This window comes from Rhinoderma darwinii, chromosome 2 (genome assembly GCF_050947455.1).
Source record: "Rhinoderma darwinii isolate aRhiDar2 chromosome 2, aRhiDar2.hap1, whole genome shotgun sequence".
NCBI classification, from domain to species: domain Eukaryota; kingdom Metazoa; phylum Chordata; class Amphibia; order Anura; family Rhinodermatidae; genus Rhinoderma; species Rhinoderma darwinii.
The window spans coordinates 291,171,069-291,192,860 of NC_134688.1; the positions used below are offsets into that span (position 1 = coordinate 291,171,069).

A 21,792-nucleotide genomic window follows, 5' to 3' on the forward strand; every position below is an offset into this window, starting at 1 on the left:
AGCGACAGCCTCGAAATCTTAATGATTTACAGATGATCTGCAAAGAGGAGTGGGCCAAAATTTCATCTAATATGTGTGCACACCTCATCATCAACTACAAAAAAAAACGTCTGACTGCTGTGCTTGCCAACAAGGGTTTTGCCACCAAGTATTAAGTCTTGTTTGCCAAAGGGATCAAATACTTATTTCTCTGTGCACAATGCAAATAAATATATATAATTTTGACAATGTGATTTTCTTTTTTTTTTTAAATATAATCTATCTCTCACTGCTAAAATTAACCTAGCCTAAAAATTCTAGACTGTTCATGTCTTTGACAGTGGGCAAACTTACAAAATCAGCAAGGGATCAAATACTTATTTCCTTCACTGTATGCTTTTGAACAACCACAGACTGCATAGTAAATCACGCACGTAGTGCTACAGGAGATGTAGTGCTGAATTTTAAAGGGTCGCCCATCCACCATTGATTTAAAGACATTTGTGCGTGTAATATTAGCACAAGTCACACAGTCACCACATGGATAACTGCCCCAAGTTGGGCCTCTGATGGAGAAGGGGTTAGATTGTTTAGGAATATAGTGGCTTTTGACCAGCATATCTTTAAAGGGAATGTGTCGCTAAAAATTTTTTGTTTTAGTTAAACAATCATTATTTGAGTGATTACACATTGTTTTAATTTTTTTAATTTTTTTCACAAGTCAGGAAATATTATAAATTAGATTCTAATTTATAACATTTCCATGTGCTGGTCACTAGAGGGAGCAGTTCCCAAAATTGCAGCATGGTCAATGTGGTAAAGCAACCTCATTGCTTTATGCTGCAAATTTGGGGTAGACACACTCGCTCTAGTGTCCTCACACAATCCCCCCTCCCTTATTCTGGCTAGTGCCAGGAGAAGGAGGGGGTTGAATCTTCAAACCTCCTACACTGTGTGCTGCCATTTTCTGAGCGAATGCACAGTGTAGGAGGATTAGATACAGTGCTAAGCAGACAGTATAACACTAACATACACGAACATAATACACACATCACATACACAAACATAACTTACCTGCTCCTGCCGCCTCCGCTCCTATTCCTTGCGCCTTCGCTTCCTTGAACATATGGCCGGAAGCCGCGGCCGGAAGTCGTCATCGGACTGTCCGGCAGCAGCTTCCGGTCCACATGAAAATGGCGCCGGATTTCGCTCTAACGAGCTTCTTTTTGGTCGGTGTGGGATGCTCTGTCACCACATTATAAGTGCCCTGTCTCCTACATAATGTGATTGGCGCTGTAATGTAGATAACAACAGTGTGTTTTATTTTGAAAAACGATAAATTTTGAGCAAGTTATGCACAATTTTAGATTTATGCTAATTCGTTTCTTAATAGACAACTGGGCGTGTTTTTACTTTTTTACCCACTGGGTGTTGTAAAGAGAAGTGTATGACGCTGACCACTCAGCGTCATACACTTCTCTCCATTCATTTTTAGCAGTACTCGCAACACAGCGTGATCTCGCGAGATCATGCTGTGCAGTCACATACTCCCATATTAACTTTACCGAAGTGTCTTGGGAGTGAATAGACATCACCTCCAGCCAGGACGCAATGTCTATTCACACTCCCGACACCTCTGTAAAGGTTTCTGTGAATGACAGCACACGTGATCTCGCAAGATCACGCCGTGCTGTGTAAGTCCCCAAGAAAATTTACCGAAGTGTCGGGAGTGATGAATAGACATCGCGTCCTGGCTGGAGGCAATGTCTATTCACTCCCAAGACACTTATGGCAGCATCATTTTGCAGGTACACAGCAGTTTTACCTGCAGTACTGCACGGCCATTAGCAATTAATTTGAAAACCATGCCAAACAGCATGTTGGGGCAGTTTTCGGCTGCGTCGCACCATCGTCTATGCCACACCGTGTGGCCTTACTCTAATAGCCTCCTCTGGGAAGGCTCTTAATAATTAAGTTCAGGTGTTTCATTTTAGGTTAAAAGATGGTCGCGCAAGGATGAGGAGAAGGCAATAGGTGTATCATTAGGGGGCATAAGAATTGACAATACAAGTGGATCACTCATATAATGAGATCTATTTTCAGTGTCCTGTAATTTTAGCTCTGGGGGCTCTAGTTTGGCAGCATAGTCATAGTAAAGTAAGTCGGGACAACTTACTGCTGCAAGCAGTTCTTTTCAACTTACTTACCATTGCAAAGAGTTGACTGCTCCACACTGACCATCGCATTAGCAACAGCATCAATATTGGCGAACATCACACGCCTCACCAAAGAGAAGCAGTTCCAGCCATCACATTAGGGGTGAGTTAATTACATTTTTGACCAAATATAGTAAGCTAATTTTTAAATTGATCATTTTGTATGGCCCGCGAATGATGTTATAAATATTCAAATGGCCCTTGGCAGAAAAAGGTTCCCCACCCCTGTTGTACAGTGATCTCTGCACATGTCACAGATCATGCCCACAACGCTATCCCATAGAAGTCAAGTCATTTTCCGAGTGAGGATTTCTCTGGAACTGCTGTACATACATTCCTTTAAAATATAACTTTTGAAGACACAACCCCATTCTACCTCTCTGTGTTCCGGCTGATTTCCAACCATGAAGAAGAAAACAGCATAGCTCACTGAGCTATGCAGTTTCCGTAACTCCCATAGTAGTGAATGGCAGTTACGGAAGCAGCGTAGCATGTGAGCTACGCTGTTTCCGTAAAAACTATTCAGTTCTATGTGACTTATGGAAACAGTGTAGCTCAGCAAGCTTCGCTGTTTTCTTCTTCGTGGTCGGAAATCACACGAGTCAGCCTGAACACAAAGAGGTAGAACTGGGTCTAGGGGGCCCCGTTCATGAGATAGCTGTGGGTCCCAGAGGTGGGACTAGCATCTATCTGACATTTATGACATATCCTGTGGATATATCATACATGTCCTTGCTGGAAAAAAAAACCTTTAAGTCACCTGACCTCATTTCATGCTTTTAGGACTGGTCCTATCCTATGTCTACACTACAGCTAAATTTCTACATTTAGGCCTCCGCTAAGTTTCTACATTTTAGGTCAGGAGCAGGAGGTGGGCAGATGGAGCCAAGTACTGTCATTCACATCGGTCTGGGTGAGGAGTTCAGTGTGTGCCGGCTTGGGAGTGGACGAGTCCAGTTATTTGACCTTACGTCAGGTGACTCAGGTCAGGTGACTGGACTGGTCGACTCCTGGGCCGGCATGCACCGGCCTCACTCAGACCGCCGCCATACTTGACTCAGACCGCCGCCCTCCTCCTGCTCCTAAATGTGAGTGAGAAGAGCTGATGGAGCAAAGGATGGAATGACAGGGTGGCCATGGCGATCAGAGTGAGGTTGGGGCATGCTGTGACGGGAGTGGACCAGTCCAGTCACCTGACCTCACGTCACTGACTCATGTCAGGTGACTGGACTGGTCCACTATTGGTCCGGCTCGCACCGACTTCACTCAGACCGCCGCCGCCATGCTTGGCTCCGTCCGCCCTTCTACTGTTCCTAAATGTGAGTGAGTAGGGCGGACGGAGCCAAGGAGGAATGACACGGCAGCAGCGGCAGTCAGAGTGAGGTCAGAGCGTACTGTGACGGGAATGGACAAGTCTAATAACCTGACCTCACGTCACTGAAGTGAGGTCAGGTGACTGTACTGTGACGGCCCGGGAGTGGACTAGTTAGGTCACCTGACCTGAGTCACCTCACTGACTCAGGTCAGGTGACCGGACTGTTCCACTCTTGGGCTGGCACGCACCGACAACACTAAAACAGTCACTGCCGCCATACTTGGCTCCGTCTGCCCTTCTGCTCCTAAATTTGGGTGAGTAGGGTGGATGGAGCCAAGTATCAAATGACGCGTTGGCAGCGCGGCCTGAGTGAGGTCGGGCCGGACCAAATGATCTTGCAGACCATCTGCGGCCCGGACGTTCCCCACCCCTGCTGTACAAGGAGGGGGAGTTGAACTGTCTCCATTACCCATTGTCAACGGTGCGATCCTGTGTTTTCTGCCTCTTAGCTGTATGATAGAAGTGTTACCTTTCATTGTAATCCTTCCCTCTGATGATACATAGATGGCTGTTCTCTGCAAAACAGCCTATTGTGAGTGCTCAATAAGCTGCACAAATGTAATATTTAAGGTTTTGTTTAAATATGCATAGTGACATGGACCAATGCAAAAACACCACCAAAAATGTTAAAAAAAACAAACAACTATTTAAAGATGCTCTGTCACCACATTATAAGTGCCCTGTCTCCTACATAATGTGATTGGCGCTGTAATGTAGATAACAACAGTGTGTTTTATTTTGAAAAACGATAAATTTTGAGCAAGTTATGCACAATTTTAGATTTATGCTAATTCGTTTCTTAATAGACAACTGGGCGTGTTTTTACTTTTTTACCCACTGGGTGTTGTAAAGAGAAGTGTATGACGCTGACCACTCAGCGTCATACACTTCTCTCCATTCATTTTTAGCAGTACTCGCAACACAGCGTGATCTCGCGAGATCATGCTGTGCAGTCACATACTCCCATATTAACTTTACCGAAGTGTCTTGGGAGTGAATAGACATCACCTCCAGCCAGGACGCAATGTCTATTCACACTCCCGACACCTCTGTAAAGGTTTCTGTGAATGACAGCACACGTCATCTCGCAAGATCACGCCGTGCTGTGTAAGTCCCCAAGAAAATTTACCGAAGTGTCGGGAGTGATGAATAGACATCGCGTCCTGGCTGGAGGCAATGTCTATTCACTCCCAAGACACTTATGGCAGCATCATTTTGCAGGTACACAGCAGTTTTACCTGCAGTACTGCACGGCCATTAGCAATTAATTTGAAAACCATGCCAAACAGCATGTTGGGGCAGTTTTCGGCTGCGTCGCACCATCGTCTATGCCACACCGTGTGGCCTTACTCTAATAGCCTCCTCTGGGAAGGCTCTTAATAATTAAGTTCAGGTGTTTCAGCCACACCCATTCAAAATACATTTGGCCATATGGTGTAAAGCTAGCTATAGACTTTAGATATCTGTCGGCTGAACGATCGTTCAGCCGACAGCTATTCCTCCCGACTTCCCCATACACATGTGTGTTTTCAATAGAAAGAAAGAAAGTCTATCTACTAACGAACAAAAGGATCAAGCATGTTAAAATTCAAAATGCCTGACCATTTTCTTTCCCGACATCTGCAGTCGGAGAGTCGAGACCCCCTCATTCACATTAGATACTCAGTCGGTCCCGCCGAAATTGACGGTTTCGGCCAACATGCATCTCTCATGTGTATGGCCATCTTTACTGTGTTATATAGTAATTGGTCCATTCCATTATATAAATCATATATCTATTTGTTAGTTAGAAAAGAGAATGATTTGCATTTACCAGTGTATTAATAAAAAAGAAACAAATAATAATTTTTTTTGCAAAATTGAATAAGATTTTATTGATAGTAATAAAGCTAGCTAATAAAAAAGAGTCACACAAACATATATCCGGAGAAGACACGTTTTCCTGAGTTCAGCATTAGCAGGATATTTGTGCACAGCCTGATGTATACTAGTATACACCTGGATACATACACAGCATGACATCCCTGAGGTAGATTTCTTAACATTTGTATAGTTATTAAAATATCCCTTACCCACCCAATCCGAACTAACACTGTGACCTGAGACAATCCGGAGTATAGATATATATATATATATATTTGTATAAATACATATGCATAGAGTACATCTAAAACAACTGCCTGACCAAAAACACTCATCTACTAAGCACCTGATGAGCTTGTTATTGAAACAAAATTATTAAAGTGAAGTTCTAACTTGGAGCCAATCCTTTACATACATCTATTGCTTGAACTACTCTTTGCAAGAGGAAATCTACATGCATTAATAATGCAGAGCAAAAGCGGGGGATTCAAATTCTTTAGTAAAAAAAAAACAGGCACTCCTTTATGGCCCGTCCATTGAAATATGATGGAGGCTGTAATAGGTGAATGTAAAGGACTGTAAACATGTATGCAGCTGACACTGTCAGGAGGGCTGTTGTGGGGAATTTGAAGCAACCCCCCATACCCTGTCTGCCCTCCATTATTACCCAAATTGCTCCTTCTTGTGAAGGTCAATAGATGTATGTAGTTCCTCCATATATTAAGTTGGAGCTTTACTTTAATATTATCAGCAGCACAGACACAGTGAACAGATACTCATTTTTAATGCTCACAATAACGATATATTCGTGGATACATCAGTTTGGGACAAGGATACGTACAATTTACCCCTGTATCTTCATCCTGAATATCACTGCCCTCCTTCACTGATAATATAAAATATCTATAAATATGTATTGTTCTATGTTCTTATCATATACATATATAGTTCTATGAAAAACTATATATATGTACAGCGAAATATACATATATAAAACAACAAATAAATATGTATGCTGATACTGTGACATAGATCCCTAGCTAATGTGAGTACCAGATGTGGAGGGCATAGTGTACTGATAAATAGAAAATATCAAATTATATACAGTAAAAGAATGTGTATATAATACACTGACTATCTTCATATATTTATACAGTGCTCCATGTCAATAGCTGCACTATATAAATATATATGTCTTCTTGTTAAAGGGGTTGGAGACTCAGGATGCAAAGCTTAGGAATGAACTGTATTGATCCCCCCCCTCTTCTTGTTGTATATCTGATTAAAGTTTTCTTTACTGATGGACCGTCAATGCTAACTGTAATAATCCCCTTCGCTACCCAACTGACTGTGTAGTCTGAAAACAAGGGTCTGGGAGAGGCATGAAGGGGGAGTGCAATGTTATACACATCAGACTCCAATATTACTCAGCAACCCGTAAAGAGTGTTTCTTCAGAAACCTATACTTAAAGGAGAGAATTGTACACCGTCTAATATAATTATAAGGCTGGATTCACACACAGCGTTTTGCTGCGTTTTTTAGGGCGTTTTGTGTTGCTTTTTTCTTTTTAGTGCGGCCAGATGTTACGTTAAAGTCTATGGTAAAATATCAAATGCACTACACACAACTGCATTTTGGCTTATGACATATTTGAGGCAATTTTGTGGTCAGCAGCATACTTTGTGCCTGGCGTTGTTCCCATAGGAACATGTATAGCGGCCGTGATGGGTTACTGTAACTCTGTTCCTATTCACTTGAATAGAAGCAGGGTTGCAGTGTTGCAGCATGGCTGCTATACAGTGGTCGGAGCCATGTGCTTCTTGCATGACCACTGCATAACTTCCGGTGCCGGAACAGTTGATCGGTGCAGGGTCCTGGTCTCAGACCCCCACCAATCATATACTGATGACCTATCCTGTGGAGAGGTCATCTGTATGAAAAAAAACTCCACATGACCAGACAACCACTTTAATGTAATTTCGTATACCAGTGACCAGGCTTTATTTACATGGTAGGTTCAAAATGCATCTTGGTATGACATTCACCAACTAACATGCCCATAGACTGTTATTTGCTAAACGTATGGCAAGAATAAATTGAAAAACATAGTTGACTACACTTTTTAATACAACTAATGCAAAAATAAATATATACTATGCAGTATACTTTTTTTTTTTTTTTTTTTTTTTTAACAGGAGGCATTTTAAATGGGACTTCCTAATGCAATGCCCGAATGCAGTGTGAACCAATCCTAAGAGACACAAAATCTGTGTTCACTGGTAGTCGGCAATTGGAAAATTTTCCAGGACATATAAAAGTCATGCTTTCTCCGTTTCTGCACATTATTTACACATCTTTTCATATCAATAAGCCAACAGTGTTTAAAAGTAGCCTTGTAAAACATTGAGGTATAAAAAGAAATATTGATTAAAATATAAAAAAATAGAGAAAATCTGAAGTACAAGAAACGACTTGGAGAACATATCGACAGACATTAGAGATTTTAATATATAGAGGTATGAAGATGTGGAGCAGAAACTAGAGATCTTGAGGAATATCTGAGTGGGACTTAAATATTTAGTTCATATATATTGTAAGAAAATACGTCATTCCATGCAATGGAAATTAAACTTCAAAGCGTCCAGGAAAGTAATAAATACAATGTTGTAAACACTAGAACGCCTATCATTTAGCAATAGGTTTGAAGAAATGTACATGGTCTTTTATCAGATGACCTTCAGTACAGGGAGGAATAAGATTCTAGCAGCACCACCAAAACAGTAGATGTCTTACTGCCCAAAGGTGTCAAAGAGATATCACCATATAGGACCAGTTTACAGTGGACATTTCCATTTTTGTACTGATTGACCCTAATTGATATAAAGACAGTTGAAGCTTCATTGGTAAGTACGCATAGTGTCTCTATGTTGTCCCTTTCAACGCTAGAAGCACCTATGCTGTAGTACTTGGTATTAGTACAACTTGAAATATTTTACAAGAATTTCCATTCTTCTGCCCCACTCTAAGACTATATTGCTCAACCCCAGTTCTGCTCCTGATGCAATGCCAAGTTCACACTAAAAGATTTCTATTCTAAGTTGCATAGTGTAAAACAAAGTTGAGTTACATTACCAAATAGTAACATCAAACTGAATGATGTATATGGCAAATATCTAAATCACATATTGTATTACAGACAAAGCAAATAGTCTGAACTTAGCCTTAGCCTTTCCAGCTACTCAGCAGTTGCTGCGCTTGATTCATCAATGGCAGACTTTTCTTGTAAACTGGCAGGCTGTGCAGCTTTCACTGGGCACTGTGCCACCATATGGTTGGTATTCTGGCAGAAGTGGCATTTCTTGGGTTGAGGAGGCAAATTGCATTCCTTGGCATGATGATCCAGTCCTCCACAGTTATAGCATCTGTATGGACAAAGTAGTAAATGTAAAAATGACTATACAACTGAAAGCAGCTTTAGTTGACAAGATGAGAAACTTCTTTGACCTGGATGTTGGGAAAACCACCCTTAAATGGGTTTTTTTAAGCCTAACTCCAATAAAATCGTGAAAATTCAGGTATGACTGTAGTTTACCCCAATCTACCTCTTCCCCCATGTCAAGGGTCTAGGAAGCTGAGATAGAAATAGTTTAGTGGGCTTATGAAATTGTGGAGCTGCTTTAGCTGCCCCTGTTCTTGCTATTGACATGGAGAGAAAACTGTGGTCATCAGTAATTTTATTTACCGTTAATACCCCCATATTAGCTTCCTAGAGCAGTACATTTAGAAATAGGGCTATAATGCAATTTTGTTGCATCTCTTTAAAGGGAATGTGTTGCTAGAATTGTTTATTTTTTTTTCAGTTCGTATATAAGTGATTACACATTGTTTTAATTTTTTTAATTTTTTCACAAGTCAGGAAATATTAGAAATTAGATTCTAATTTATAACATTTCCATGTGCTAGTCACTAGAGGGAGCAATTTCCCAAAATTGCAGCATTGACAATGTGGTAAAGCAACCTCATTGCTTTATGCTGAAAATTTGGGGAAGACACACTCGCTCTAGTGTCCTCACACAATCCCCCCTCCCTTATTCTGGCTAGTGCCAGGAGAAGGAGGGAGTTGAATCTTCAAACCTCATACACTGAGTGCCGCCATTTTCTGAGCGAACATAATACACACATCACATACACAAACATAACTTACCTGCTCCTGCCGCCTCCGCTCCTATACCTTGCGTCTTCGCTGCCTTGAACATATGGCCGGAAGCCGCGACCGGAAGTCGTCATCTTACTGTCCTGCCGCGGCTTCCGGTCCACATGAAAATGGTGCCAGATTTCGCTCTGCCGAAGACCTTCCTTTTGGTCTGTGTGGGAGCGGCGCATGCCCCGTTCCCACACAGACGGCGTAGGCTATAGTGAATGGAACGGCTCCCGTTCGCATTCTCTATGGGGATGTATGTGCCGTATTCCATCTCTGTATGTGTCGTTAATCGACACATACAGAGATGAAAAAAAAATATGGCAGCCCCCATAGAGAAGTAAAAGTAAGAAAAAAGTACAACACAAGAACACAAATAAATAAAATTTATTTTAATAACATACTAAAAGCAATATTATATAAAAAAAAAGAAAATTTTGTGACACCTTCCCTTTAAAGAACTTTAAAACAGGTGTTACCTGAAAACAGTCAGTATGTATGATAATAATCTAATAATAATCTAAGATCATTTGGATCTAAAAGTGACCAATGTCAGTGTCCAGCCTTTCTCAAAGTAACAAAAGAAGCCTCCTATTGAGGTATTTTCCCTTTGTTCACCACTATCTGTTGAGGAATGTAATAGTGACACAGGACTGTCGTGTGTGTTCAGCCTATAGATACCAGATTGTTGTCGGTGGATCCTACAGATTTTGGTGCTAACTATTGATAATCTAATGTTTGTGTTGCCTGGCAGACCCTGCTGTTTGGGGAAACAAGCGCAGACAAGTTGGACTACCTGTCTATTTTTTTTCTCCTTGAGATAAGCAAAACCAGAGATGTCTGTCTGCTATTAATCCACCCTTTCTATTGAAATAACGTGCACTTTGGCCAAGCATCAGGGCTGACAGCTGTTGGTCAAATGCTATCTTATGTGGATGGCCACATAAACAATGTATATTTTGTTAAACAAACACTAATTTATGCTAATCTAATAGTATGCCTGAAAATTCTGTGTGAAATTACTGCCACTAGGTGTCTTCCTTCCTGTATTCTGCTGTCCACCCCTTGTTGTCAAGCAAAATCCATCTCTAGTTATAGATCAGAGGAGATTGACTGCAGAAAGTGGTGTGGTCTCCCTTCACAGCTTGCTCATAGAAGTATATGGAGAGGGGAGGGAGATCAAGAGCAGTGAGCAGGAGCATTGAGACACAAACATGCTGCTAATAGAAGTCTATGAAGAAGGGAGATGGAGCTACACTAGATTCTCAGCTACCCTGCTCATTACTGCTGTATAATTTCCTCCATGCTACTGCAGATTCTATGTGTGCTTTGTATAGGAGACATGATCGCAGTTATGCTTTACCCACTAGCTCAGAGAAAACTGAGAATTAGAGTGATAGCCTGCAGAAGGGAAAACTGCTAAATAATGCAGAATGCAAGAATGGTCAGAAATAGTGTTATTCCTCATGTACACACATATGACAGCTTATTCTGAAAAGTCCCCTGAAAAGTTAGGTATGCTTTAACTTTTAATGTCTAACCAAATTATACTCCTAGGAAATTACAAGTATCAGTGAGCCATTGAAAGTTTGTGTGTGACATAGCAGGAACCTTGTGGCTGTAGTCATACCCCTTTTAGGATCGAAATAGAAATTTGGGAATACCTTTTTTTTTAGAAATTTTAATCTAAGAGGCTTTAAAATTGTCCAGGTTAAATCAGGTGAAAAATACTAGGCAATCGGGAAGTTACAAGATTACAAGGTTTTACTGATTTTTGTCTAACACAATTTTTTTTTATCAGAAGAATTGTATTTCTCTTACCTGTCCCCCTTTGGCTTCCTTTTCTGCTGCCCTTTTACTTTAGGTCTCCTCTCACTTCCTATACAAGGAGCGCCCCCTGGTCCTGTCACTCGTGTGGATTCCAAGCCCTTTGAAGATTTCTTGAAAGTGAATTCCACACATTCTCCCTCCTTTAGGCTGCGGAAACCTTCCATATGCAGTTTACTCTGTGGGTGGGTGGGTAGAGAAAAAAATATTACTTATATGACTAGAAGCAGATAATAGGAGAAAATAGAAACTAAACACTGGTCAACCAATTTGGAGTTTTTATAGTCTTCATTATAGTACTTATGGCCCTTTTACACTGGGCAATTATCGGGTGGACAAGCGTTCATAGAACGCTCGTCCCTGATAATTGCCCTGTGTAAACAGGGCAGCGATCAGCAGATAAATGAGAAAACGCTCGATCAGCTGCTGATCGTATCGTTTTAAAAAAGTTAAATATTATCGTTGTCGGGAGCGCATCTCCTTGTGCATACAGGGAGACGCGCTGCCGACATGATAATAATGTTTGGGGAAGAGCGATCGGAGTAACGACCGCTCGTCCCCATCCATAGCTTCGTGTGACAGGAGCAAATGAGCGCCAATCAATGATGTCTCGTTGATCGGCACTCGCTGCACCGACCGAATATTGGCAGGTGTAAAATGCCCTTTACTGGTAAAACTGGTCATGGACATTCAATAGCTGCCAGCCAAACAATCGTCTCTTTGATAGCTATCACCCAAGACTCCCCTGTTTAAGGGGTTTTCCTGTGATATGCATTAATGGAATATCGAATAGATATGTAGATATTCCGACCCCTGGGACCCCCTGCAATGCTCAGTAAGGCACAACGACACCTTCAGAATTTTTTTTCTAAAACAAAGAGGCCACTTTCACACTGCAGTATACTGGTCAGTATTTAAATGCCATAGCCAGGAGTAGAGCCTAAATAGAAAAGGTGTAATGGAAACATTTGCACCTCTGCTGCATTTTGGACCCACTCCTAGTTTTGGCTTACAAGTACTGAAGCAAAATACTGACCTAAATACTGCCATGTGAATATGGCCTTAGGTTGGAAGTGGCACTGTTTTCAAATAAAATCCAAAGGGCAGGGGTTCCACCAACTATTAATTTATGCTATATGTAATGGCACTATTTTATAAAGTGCTTTGTTTGAAGTGGTTTCTTCTTATTGTGTGCACCAATTTATCAATCAATCATATATTACATTGTATACAAATAAGTACATTGTTTTCAGTGGGTGCATATCTTGCTTATAAGAATGGGGATTCCCTTGTAGTCTATATTTACTAAGAAATGTGTAAAGGCCATGTCCTTCTCTAGGGGGGGTTGCCGGGTTTCCCTGCTTATGACAGAGAGTATATTCTATCAATCTATGTAAAAGAACAAAGGGATCTCAGACATGCTATACATTCCCTGCATTCCTAACTGGGTAGGGGGAGGGAGAGTGCGATGGGGGGGGAAGGGGCTTGTTCAAATATGTAGGTAGCCATGTGCTCTGTACTTTGTTTAATTGCTTCGGATGATGACTAATTCCATAGTACGAATGGAATACTATTATAGAACAGTAAAATGAATATATTTAGTAATAAAATTGTCTAGCAAAAACATTTTTCATAGTATGTTCCAAGATGTGCTTTTTTTTCCTTTTCAAATCTCAGGCAATATTTACTAGGAAAATATTAACTTTCAATCTTGTATTTGCAGATATATCAGCTAGGATAGCCCTGGCACGATCTAGCATTGTAATTTATCAGCTTTGTCAGAAGGGAACGTTTTGTAAAAAAAAATTAGCAAAGTCACAGAAGATAAAAGTGTCCATCACTAGTGATCCAGCATTGAAAGAAAGGATGGGGGGGGGGGGGGGGTGCGAGAGGTAAAGGCACATAGCTCACTCAGTGCACCAGTATTAATAAATCTCGCCCACTATATCTGAGTAGAAAACGTGGCGCATATTCTACCCCATCTGTAATGTATTAACATCACTTCTTCCTCTTTTCCAAGGAGAGCCGCTCTTTACTCTGGAGGACCCGGTACTGACAATCTATTCATTTCAATGGGCGTCATACAATGATTTAGTTGGCCGAGCGTGCATGTTTATGGGGAAGATGGGAAAAATAACAGCTGGTCGAACAAGTGTTAGGGTATGTGCGCACACAAAATAAAAACCGTCTGAAAATTCAAGGGAAAATCGCTCCTGATTTTCAGATGTATTTTAAGCCACTTGCGTTTTTTACGGCCGTTTTTGGAGCTGTTTTTCTATAGAGTCAATGAAAATGGCTCCTAAAACATTCGCGGGCATCTTTTTACGTGCCATTTTTGGAAAACGAGGCGTAAAAAAAATGCCCCTTCTGATTTTTCAGCCGTTTTTTGGGACGTTTACGGCTCAAAACACTACGTGTGCACATACCCTTAGGCTGACATTTATTTCATGCACCTGGCCTCCTTAATTCACTTACATTCATACATAATTTCTAGGAGTATGACGCGCACTAGTTTTTAGTGGAGACTTTTTGTGAATTTTTTTTTTAATACTAGACCCGTGTCAAGTTACTCACAGTAGTAATTGTAGTACGTTATTGAAAAACAGACATGTCATCCATGTGCCGTTCGTTTCTTTCACGCACCCATAGGCTTCAATGTGCAAGTCTGATCCGCAATAGGACATGCAGTGAGTTTCATGCAATGGACACACTCTCCGGATTTGAGAATAGCCCTGCATTGGTCAGGGTGCTGTCAGTTATTTAAACGGACAGCACGGGGATGTGAAATACGCTCATGAGTATAAGGCCTGAGCATTTCTGTTAGATGTAAAGTCAAACACTTCAATGTATTGTTTTTATATTATATGCATATTGCAGGGTTATTAATTTTTTTTAGTAAAATGTGTATGTCACATGATTATAGTGAGAAGAATAAATGTATCTGTTTAGGTTACCCTCCCCCTTCCTATTTTCCCTGGAAATTTTATTAGTCAGACCAGGAAGATTGCCCTATTTGCACTTTCAGCTAAGAACTGGTAAAAGTAAAGGACAATGCTTCATAAAACGACTTTACAGATCAGTTACTTTCAACTTGTTACTTAACATACATGTTAAATATTGTTAAATGACCACTTAGCAATGAAAATGTATATTTATTTGGTTCACTGTTGTGGCAAAGGTCACACTATGGGTCATGCATGTCAAAGAAAAGGAAATTGAAATAATGTATGTTTTTCCATTTAATTCTGTTATATATGTAATCCTTCTGACCAATATGAAAGTCAATGCATCATTCAGCAGTATTGTCATTGGTAGCTGTGTTTATAAAGGGTATAGTTTACATTAAACATAAAGATAAGTTACTAATAGTATTAATATCACATATCTTTTAAATGAGCTTTCTCAATGTGGTCAATATGGAGACACAGGAGAACGCTAATTCTTTTAAAAGGACATGTTTACATGGTGTAAGGTTTGAACATTTAGTAATGTACCCCCTGCATCCTATCTGAGGATCTGGTACAATGATACAATGTAATTTGGAACTTATCTTCCGGTTTCTGGATGTCTTATCTTAATCTGTGTCCTGCTTACACAGGAGATATTGGGATAGGAAATATGGTGCTCCAAGGTGGGAGGTGGCCGTAGCCAGAACAAAACCATTACAGCTTTTGATTTTGGGAATGTTAGTGGCTGCTATAAGGAAATTGGACATTTAGGACAATAAAATGAGATATATCCAGTGTCCCACCCACACACTTCCAAAATCTCCTGAGAATGCATAGGTCAAGTAAAGGTTACAAAGCATCCACTACTCAAGGAATATCCCAAAATATTCATTCTGACCTCTGCAAAAGGTCTCATCTCCAAAGAAAAATGTAAATGCCCACAGAATTGATACCAGCGGATAATAAGATTGATTTGATTTTATACAAATATCAGAGTAATCTCAAGTAAAATCACAGTACATGCCGTCTCTTATTATAAAGATTTAAACCATTCCCTTCTATAGACATCTTCTAAAAGAAAAGTTTACCTTCTAAAATCCTTCTGATGAATTACATTTAATTCTATTTTATTTAAAAATATTTGAGGGATACAGTATAATAAATAAACAACTACATTCACTAAAAACATATGTTGTCTAAATTCTGGTGTTTAAACTTTATAGTTAATCCCAGTGATGGTTTCTTAAAGCGGTTTTCCCATAATCAATATTTATCACCTATCCACAGGATAGGTGGTAAATATCTGATCGGTGGGGGTCTGGTCGCTAATCACTAGAACGGGCTTACCTTGCCGTTCCTGGGAGCCCCTAAGGAATGCAGCGGTACTACACCACTCCATTCATTTCTATGGGGCTTCCGAAGATAGCGCTCGGCAGCCCCAGAGAAATTAAGTGGTGGCCGACCATGCGCAGTACTGCTCCATTCATATGGGGCTCACAGGAACGGCAAGGTAAGCCCGTTCTCGTGATCGGTAGGGATCCCAGGGGTCGGACCCTCACCGATCAGATACTGGTCACCTATCCTGTGGATAGGTGATAAATATTGATTATGGGGAAATCCCTTTAAGTTCGGTATACTCATTTGAAACAAGCTGATGCTGTCTGTCTGAAACAATAATTAAAGAGACTCTGTCACCACATTATAAGTGCCCTGTCTCCTATATAAGGAGATGGGCGCTGTAATGTAGGTGACAGTAATGCTTTTTATTTAAAAAAACAATATTTTTTCACAACGTTAGGAGCGATTTTGGTTTATGCTAATGAGCTTTCTTAATGCCCAAGTGGGCGTACTTTTACTTTCGACCAAGTGGGCGTTGTACAGAGGAGTGCATGACGCTGACCAATCAGCATCATGCACTCCTCTCCATTCATTTACACCTTATATAGGAGATAGGGCACTTATAATGTGGTAACAGAGTCTCTTTAAGAGCGGACACTATGTCTCTGGACAGTCCTCACTGCTGTATCTTTTTTATTCAAGCAGACAGGCCAACTGCTGCATTTCTGTTCCAGTTCATGGGCTTGGTGACTAGCCGATACCTCAGAGCCAAGGTGTAAAACTTTTACAACAGGCTTTGTACTCGTTTAGTGAATTTTTAATTTTGAGTGAGACTAGGCAAATATGGAGAAGACACAAACTCAATTAATTTTTTTTCCCCACTAGTAAGATTAACACCTAAGAACTCTTTGCTGCAAAGCAACAGTGCTAACCACTGCGCCCTGTCCTTTGATTTTGCTCAGATATACCCTTCAGTACATCCTATTCCAATAAATAGTTAAGTTCAGTAGGTTTTACTTTAATAGCACTAAAATCTATCTGTAACATTGAAATTCTTATATACTTGATAAAAAAAGACCGCTCTTACCTGATGCACAAAGACATCTACAGGAGTGTCCAGATCAAAGCCTTCTTTCTTGGTCATTGTGAGGAAGCCAAAGCCCATTCTAACATTGAACCATTTGCATACTCCAGATCCATGAAAGACATCGGATTCTCCTGGCTGGAGACGGTTTAGATCATCACTAACAGGCTTGGGGAGCCCACCTGTAAATGTAAAAACAAGAAATTAATCAAAAAGTTCCAACAGATAGAAGTGATGCAGTAGTGCCCATGATTGGAAGTAAACCTTACCGGCTTTCAATATCCGTAGGTAACTTTTTAAAAGAATAAGGTGAAGTTGAAGCAAAATGTACTATTATACACACCTGCCTATGTATAAACAAATACATAATTTCATATATATCTACGCTGAAGGACACAACCCTAAAGAAGAACCGAGTAAGGCCTGATTTACACGAGCGTGTGCGTTTTGCAGGGCAGTTACTATAGCCAGTGTAAAAGTGATAGATCTATCAAATATGGAGGCCATAAATTAGTCGTAACATATGTCAATAAATTAGCCTAAATTTAACTTAGACATTGGCTCAAATGAAGCGATATATTTGATAAATGTGGGCCAGTGTCTCTGTTAGGCCTCATGCCCATGGCAGCTAGAGGTTGTACGGAGGCACACAATGTCCCTGTGGCTCCGTACTACAGTGCCGTTGGAACTCTGTGTGCTTCTTTGTGGTGCCCCATGCGATACCTTATATTATGGGGTTATTTATCTTTAGAACCAATGCTTTACGGAGAAAATAGCTATGTAATACAGCATGCCATGTTTTTTTCTGCCCATTTCAGTGGCATATAGTAAGGTCCCATTAAGAGTCTATGGGTAGCGTATTCTGGGTCTGTACAAGTCATAGTGGTATGAAACTATAATAAGGCCATGTGCATTTATTTCGTTTTTTTTTGGTATGTTCAAAAACGCTTAGAAAAACACTTGCAGTGTTTGTCTTTTGTTTGTGTTTATTCTGCCATATTTATTGCACTTTTATAAAAAAATAAAAATGCATCGAAAAAAGACACAAAACACTGACTGTAGTTCACACAAATTAATCATTGGAACTGCTTTTACCACTCCATTGAAGTCTAAGGCTGGATTCACACGTGGCGTATTTGTACTCCGCAGATTTTGTCACTTCAAATCAGCCGCACATCTGTATGTGTTAAATGCGGATTCTAGCATGTAAATGCCACGGACACCCTGTGGATTTCACCTTTTGCAGTGCAGAGTCAAATTCATGACAAATCTGCATGCAACACGTGGATTTTGCAGAAGATTTTCTGCAGCCAAATCCGCTGTGGAAAAATATGCCACGTGTGAATCCAGCCTTTGGGACAAAATACCCTAAAAACACCACACCTATAGCATGCTGTGATATAGTCCCTAATACAATTTGGTCCCTCAGTGCTGGGGTGAGGGGATTGGTTACTTATGTCTTGCCCATATGGACAGGTTATAAAAAAAAGGATTCCTCTGTATATAACCTATTTCTATGAATTAGCCCAGATCTGGGCAGGAAGTCTCACAAAGCTCTACATGTATGTACAGGGTGGGCCATTTATATGGATACACCTAAATAAAATGGGAATGGTTGGTGATATTAACTTCCTGTTTGTGGCACATTAGTATATGGGAGGGGGGAAACTTTTCAAGCTGGGTGTTGACCATGGCGGCCATTTTGAAGTCGGCCATTTTGTATCCAACTTTAGTTTTTTCAATGGGAAGAGGGTCATGTGACACATCAAACTTATCGAGAATTTCACAAGAAAAACAATGGTGTGCTTGGTTTTAATGTTACTTTATTCTTTCATGAGTTATTTACAAGTTTCTGACCACTTATAAAATGTGTTCAAAGTGCTGCCCATTGTGTTGGATTGTCAATGCAACCCTCTTCTCCCGCTCTTCACACACTGATAGCAACACCGCAGAAGAAATGCCTCCCGATCTGACCCCCTTAGACTTTTATCTTTGGGGTCATCCCGATCTGACCCCCTTAGACTTTTATCTTTGGGGTCATCTGAAGGCAATTGTCTATGCTGTGAAGATACGAGATGTGCAGCAACTGAAACTACGGATACTGGAAGCCTGTGCTAGCATTTCTTCTGCGGTGTTGCTATCAGTGTGTGAAGAGTGGGAGAAGAGGGTTGCATTGACAATCCAACACAATGGGCAGCACTTTGAACACATTTTATAAGTGGTCAGAAACTTGTAAATAACTCATGAAAGAATAAAGTAACGTTAAAACCAAGCACACCATTGTTTTTCTTGTGAAATTCTCGATAAGTTTGATGTGTCAAATGACCCTCTTCCCATTGAAAAAACTAAAGTTGGATACAAAATGGCCGACTTCAAAATGGCACCATGGTCAACACCCAGCTTGAAAAGTTTCCCCCCTCCCATATACTAATGTGCCACAAACAGGAAGTTAATATCACCAACCATTCCCATTTTATTTAGGTGTATCCATATAAATGGCCCACCCTGTACATAGAACTCCCTTTAGTTAAATAAATTGCACCTTTTACCTTTAGGGTATGTTCACACGGCCTATTTTCAGACGTTTTTTGGGCCGTAAACGCCCTGAAAAACAGCTGAAAATACAGGGGCTAAATGCCTCCAAACATCTGACCATTGATTTCAATAGGAAAAACGGCGCTCCGTTCCCACGTGGTGGTTTTTTACGCGCTGTTTGTCAAAACGGCGTGTAAAAAAAGTGTATGTCAGTTCTTGAGCCGTTTTTCATTGTCTCAATAGAAAAAACGCTCCAAAAATGGCCGTAAAGAACGCATCAAAAACCGCCAGATGCTTAAAAAACGTCTGTAAATCAGAGGATGTTTTCCCTTGAAAACAGCTCCGTATTTTACAACCGTTTTTTGTTTAGCGTGTGAAAATAACATCAGGTTCTGTGTTGTTTGCCTACTGTTTTTATCCCATTTCTCCAGCTGCAAATGGCATTGGTCCGACAGTTTTTAAAAAACAGGTGTGGATCATAAAGGGAGAAATAGTATAAAGGACAGATACTACTTCTCTATGAAACCACTCCTGATTTTTGACTTAAAAAAGCTGCATCACAAAATCTTATCAAAGCCTGCACGTGTGAATACACCCTGACCATGTTCACAAAGCATATGTTCAGGCTGAAAAATACAAGGCTGATTTCAAGAAAAAAAACAGCCTCTAAAAGCCGGGCAATTTTATAGCGGATTTTCAAAGCGTTTTACAATCAATATTAAAGCGTGTTTTGAGGCATATTTTTGAAGCGTTTTTGTGTCAATGGGAACAATCAGCTTGTAAAACGCTTCTTTTTTTATGAAGTGTATTTTTACGAGGCGGTTTTTAATGCAGCAGCGTAAAAAGAACCCTCATTTGAACGTCCTAGTGTATTTCTCATAAGGGTATGTTCATATGGCAGCGTCCATAACGGCCGAAATTACGGGGCTGTTTTCAGGAGAAAACAGCCCCGTCATTTCAGCCGTAACGGCATGTGCAGGCGCTTGAACGCCGCGTCCAATACGGACGTAATTGGCGCTGCTTTTCATTGGAGTCAATGAATAACGGTTCCAATTACGCCCCAAGAAGTGACAAGTCACTTCTTTGACGCGGGCGTCTATTTACGTGCCGTCTTTTGACAGCGGCGCGTAAATATACGCCTCGTGTGAACAGACAAACGTCTGCCCATTGCTTTCAATGGGCAGATGTTTGTCAACGCATTCAAGCCGTAATTTCGGACGTAATTCGGGGGTTAATACGCCCAATTTACGTCCGTAATTAGTGTGTGTGAACATACCCTTAAAATAAATGGGAAACTGTTTGCAGGCGTGTTTCGGAGCGTAATACGAGCGTTTTACGATACAAAATACGGCTAAAAATATGTCTTGTGAACATAGCCTTAGTGACAAAACTGTGAGGGTGAGGACACATGTAGCTGGCGATTATTGGCTGATCTGTGGGCGAACGCCACAACTATATGTGGTTTTACTGTGAATAGCTGCAGTTTTGCAATGATCGTTTTTGGCCACACAGTTTTTGCAGCAAAATCTAACATTGTAAAACTGCAATGATTGATAGTAAAACTTGCGAAACCGCGGTTGTTATGTGTGGCTTCACCCTCCAGGATTTTTGGAAATTTTTTATGTATGGAATGGCCCAACGATCAATAATTAATGGTTATTGTTTGTCAACAATAATTGTTACAAGTATGATACTAAAAATAAATGATGGTTTAAATTTTTCTTGCATGATATTAAGGGTAAAACCTAAGATTGTAATATTTACGTTACCATCATCTCAGAAAAACGCATGTGGGGCAAAGCAAATGCACAATACTTCTTAGAATACAAATTATTTTCCATTGTAAAAATCATTCATTGTATGGGAAATATCTGCTTATATATGCTGCTTTCCTGAAGAGCATTCTGACTGCGACCAAAAAGATGGACTGCTCATTGTACTGGGGGTAAGTCATTGTGCTGGGGGTAAGTCATTATGTTTATGGGCAGCCTAGCCAGACTGATACAAATTAATTGTATCAACAACATAAAAACAAACAGCAATTGCCCATTATATAGTCGTTATCAGAGGTTTTCTGTATTACAAGAGCAGGGCAACAGACAACAGTCCATATATCATTCAGATTGACTGTAACTAAATTCAGCATGGCCAAAGCTCATAAACTGAAAACATTGTGAACATAAATGATCATATTTCTTATTTTATCAATTTCACAAACACTCATGGCAAATGCTGTATCCCAGCTTCACTTTCCACACAAAACAATTCCTGAAGGGGTCAACATACAAAGCATTGCCAACATCTGAAGTGGGTATGAGCATCACTACGTATGACTGGTACAGATCCACAAGTGGTCGTCATCTCCACAGATGTCCTCCACCGGAGCCTGCATGAAGGATCCTTCACTGAGCTTTGGGGTATTTACATC

At 40.5% G+C, this 21,792-nt stretch overlaps 1 protein-coding gene across 1 annotated transcript in view; it reads right to left on the minus strand.

The window, feature by feature from the left end:
- Positions 1-8,669: 8,669 nt before the first annotated feature.
- The window catches only part of LIN28A (lin-28 RNA binding posttranscriptional regulator A), a 13,889-nt gene continuing 766 nt past the window's right edge, over positions 8,670-21,792 (minus strand). Inside the window, exons 2-4 of the mRNA XM_075850576.1 lie at positions 16,833-17,011; positions 11,454-11,638; positions 8,670-8,856 (exon numbers count right to left, since the gene is read on the minus strand). Coding sequence (XP_075706691.1) covers positions 8,670-8,856; positions 11,454-11,638; positions 16,833-17,011 — 551 coding nt within the window. The remainder of the gene's footprint in view (positions 8,857-11,453; positions 11,639-16,832; positions 17,012-21,792) is intronic.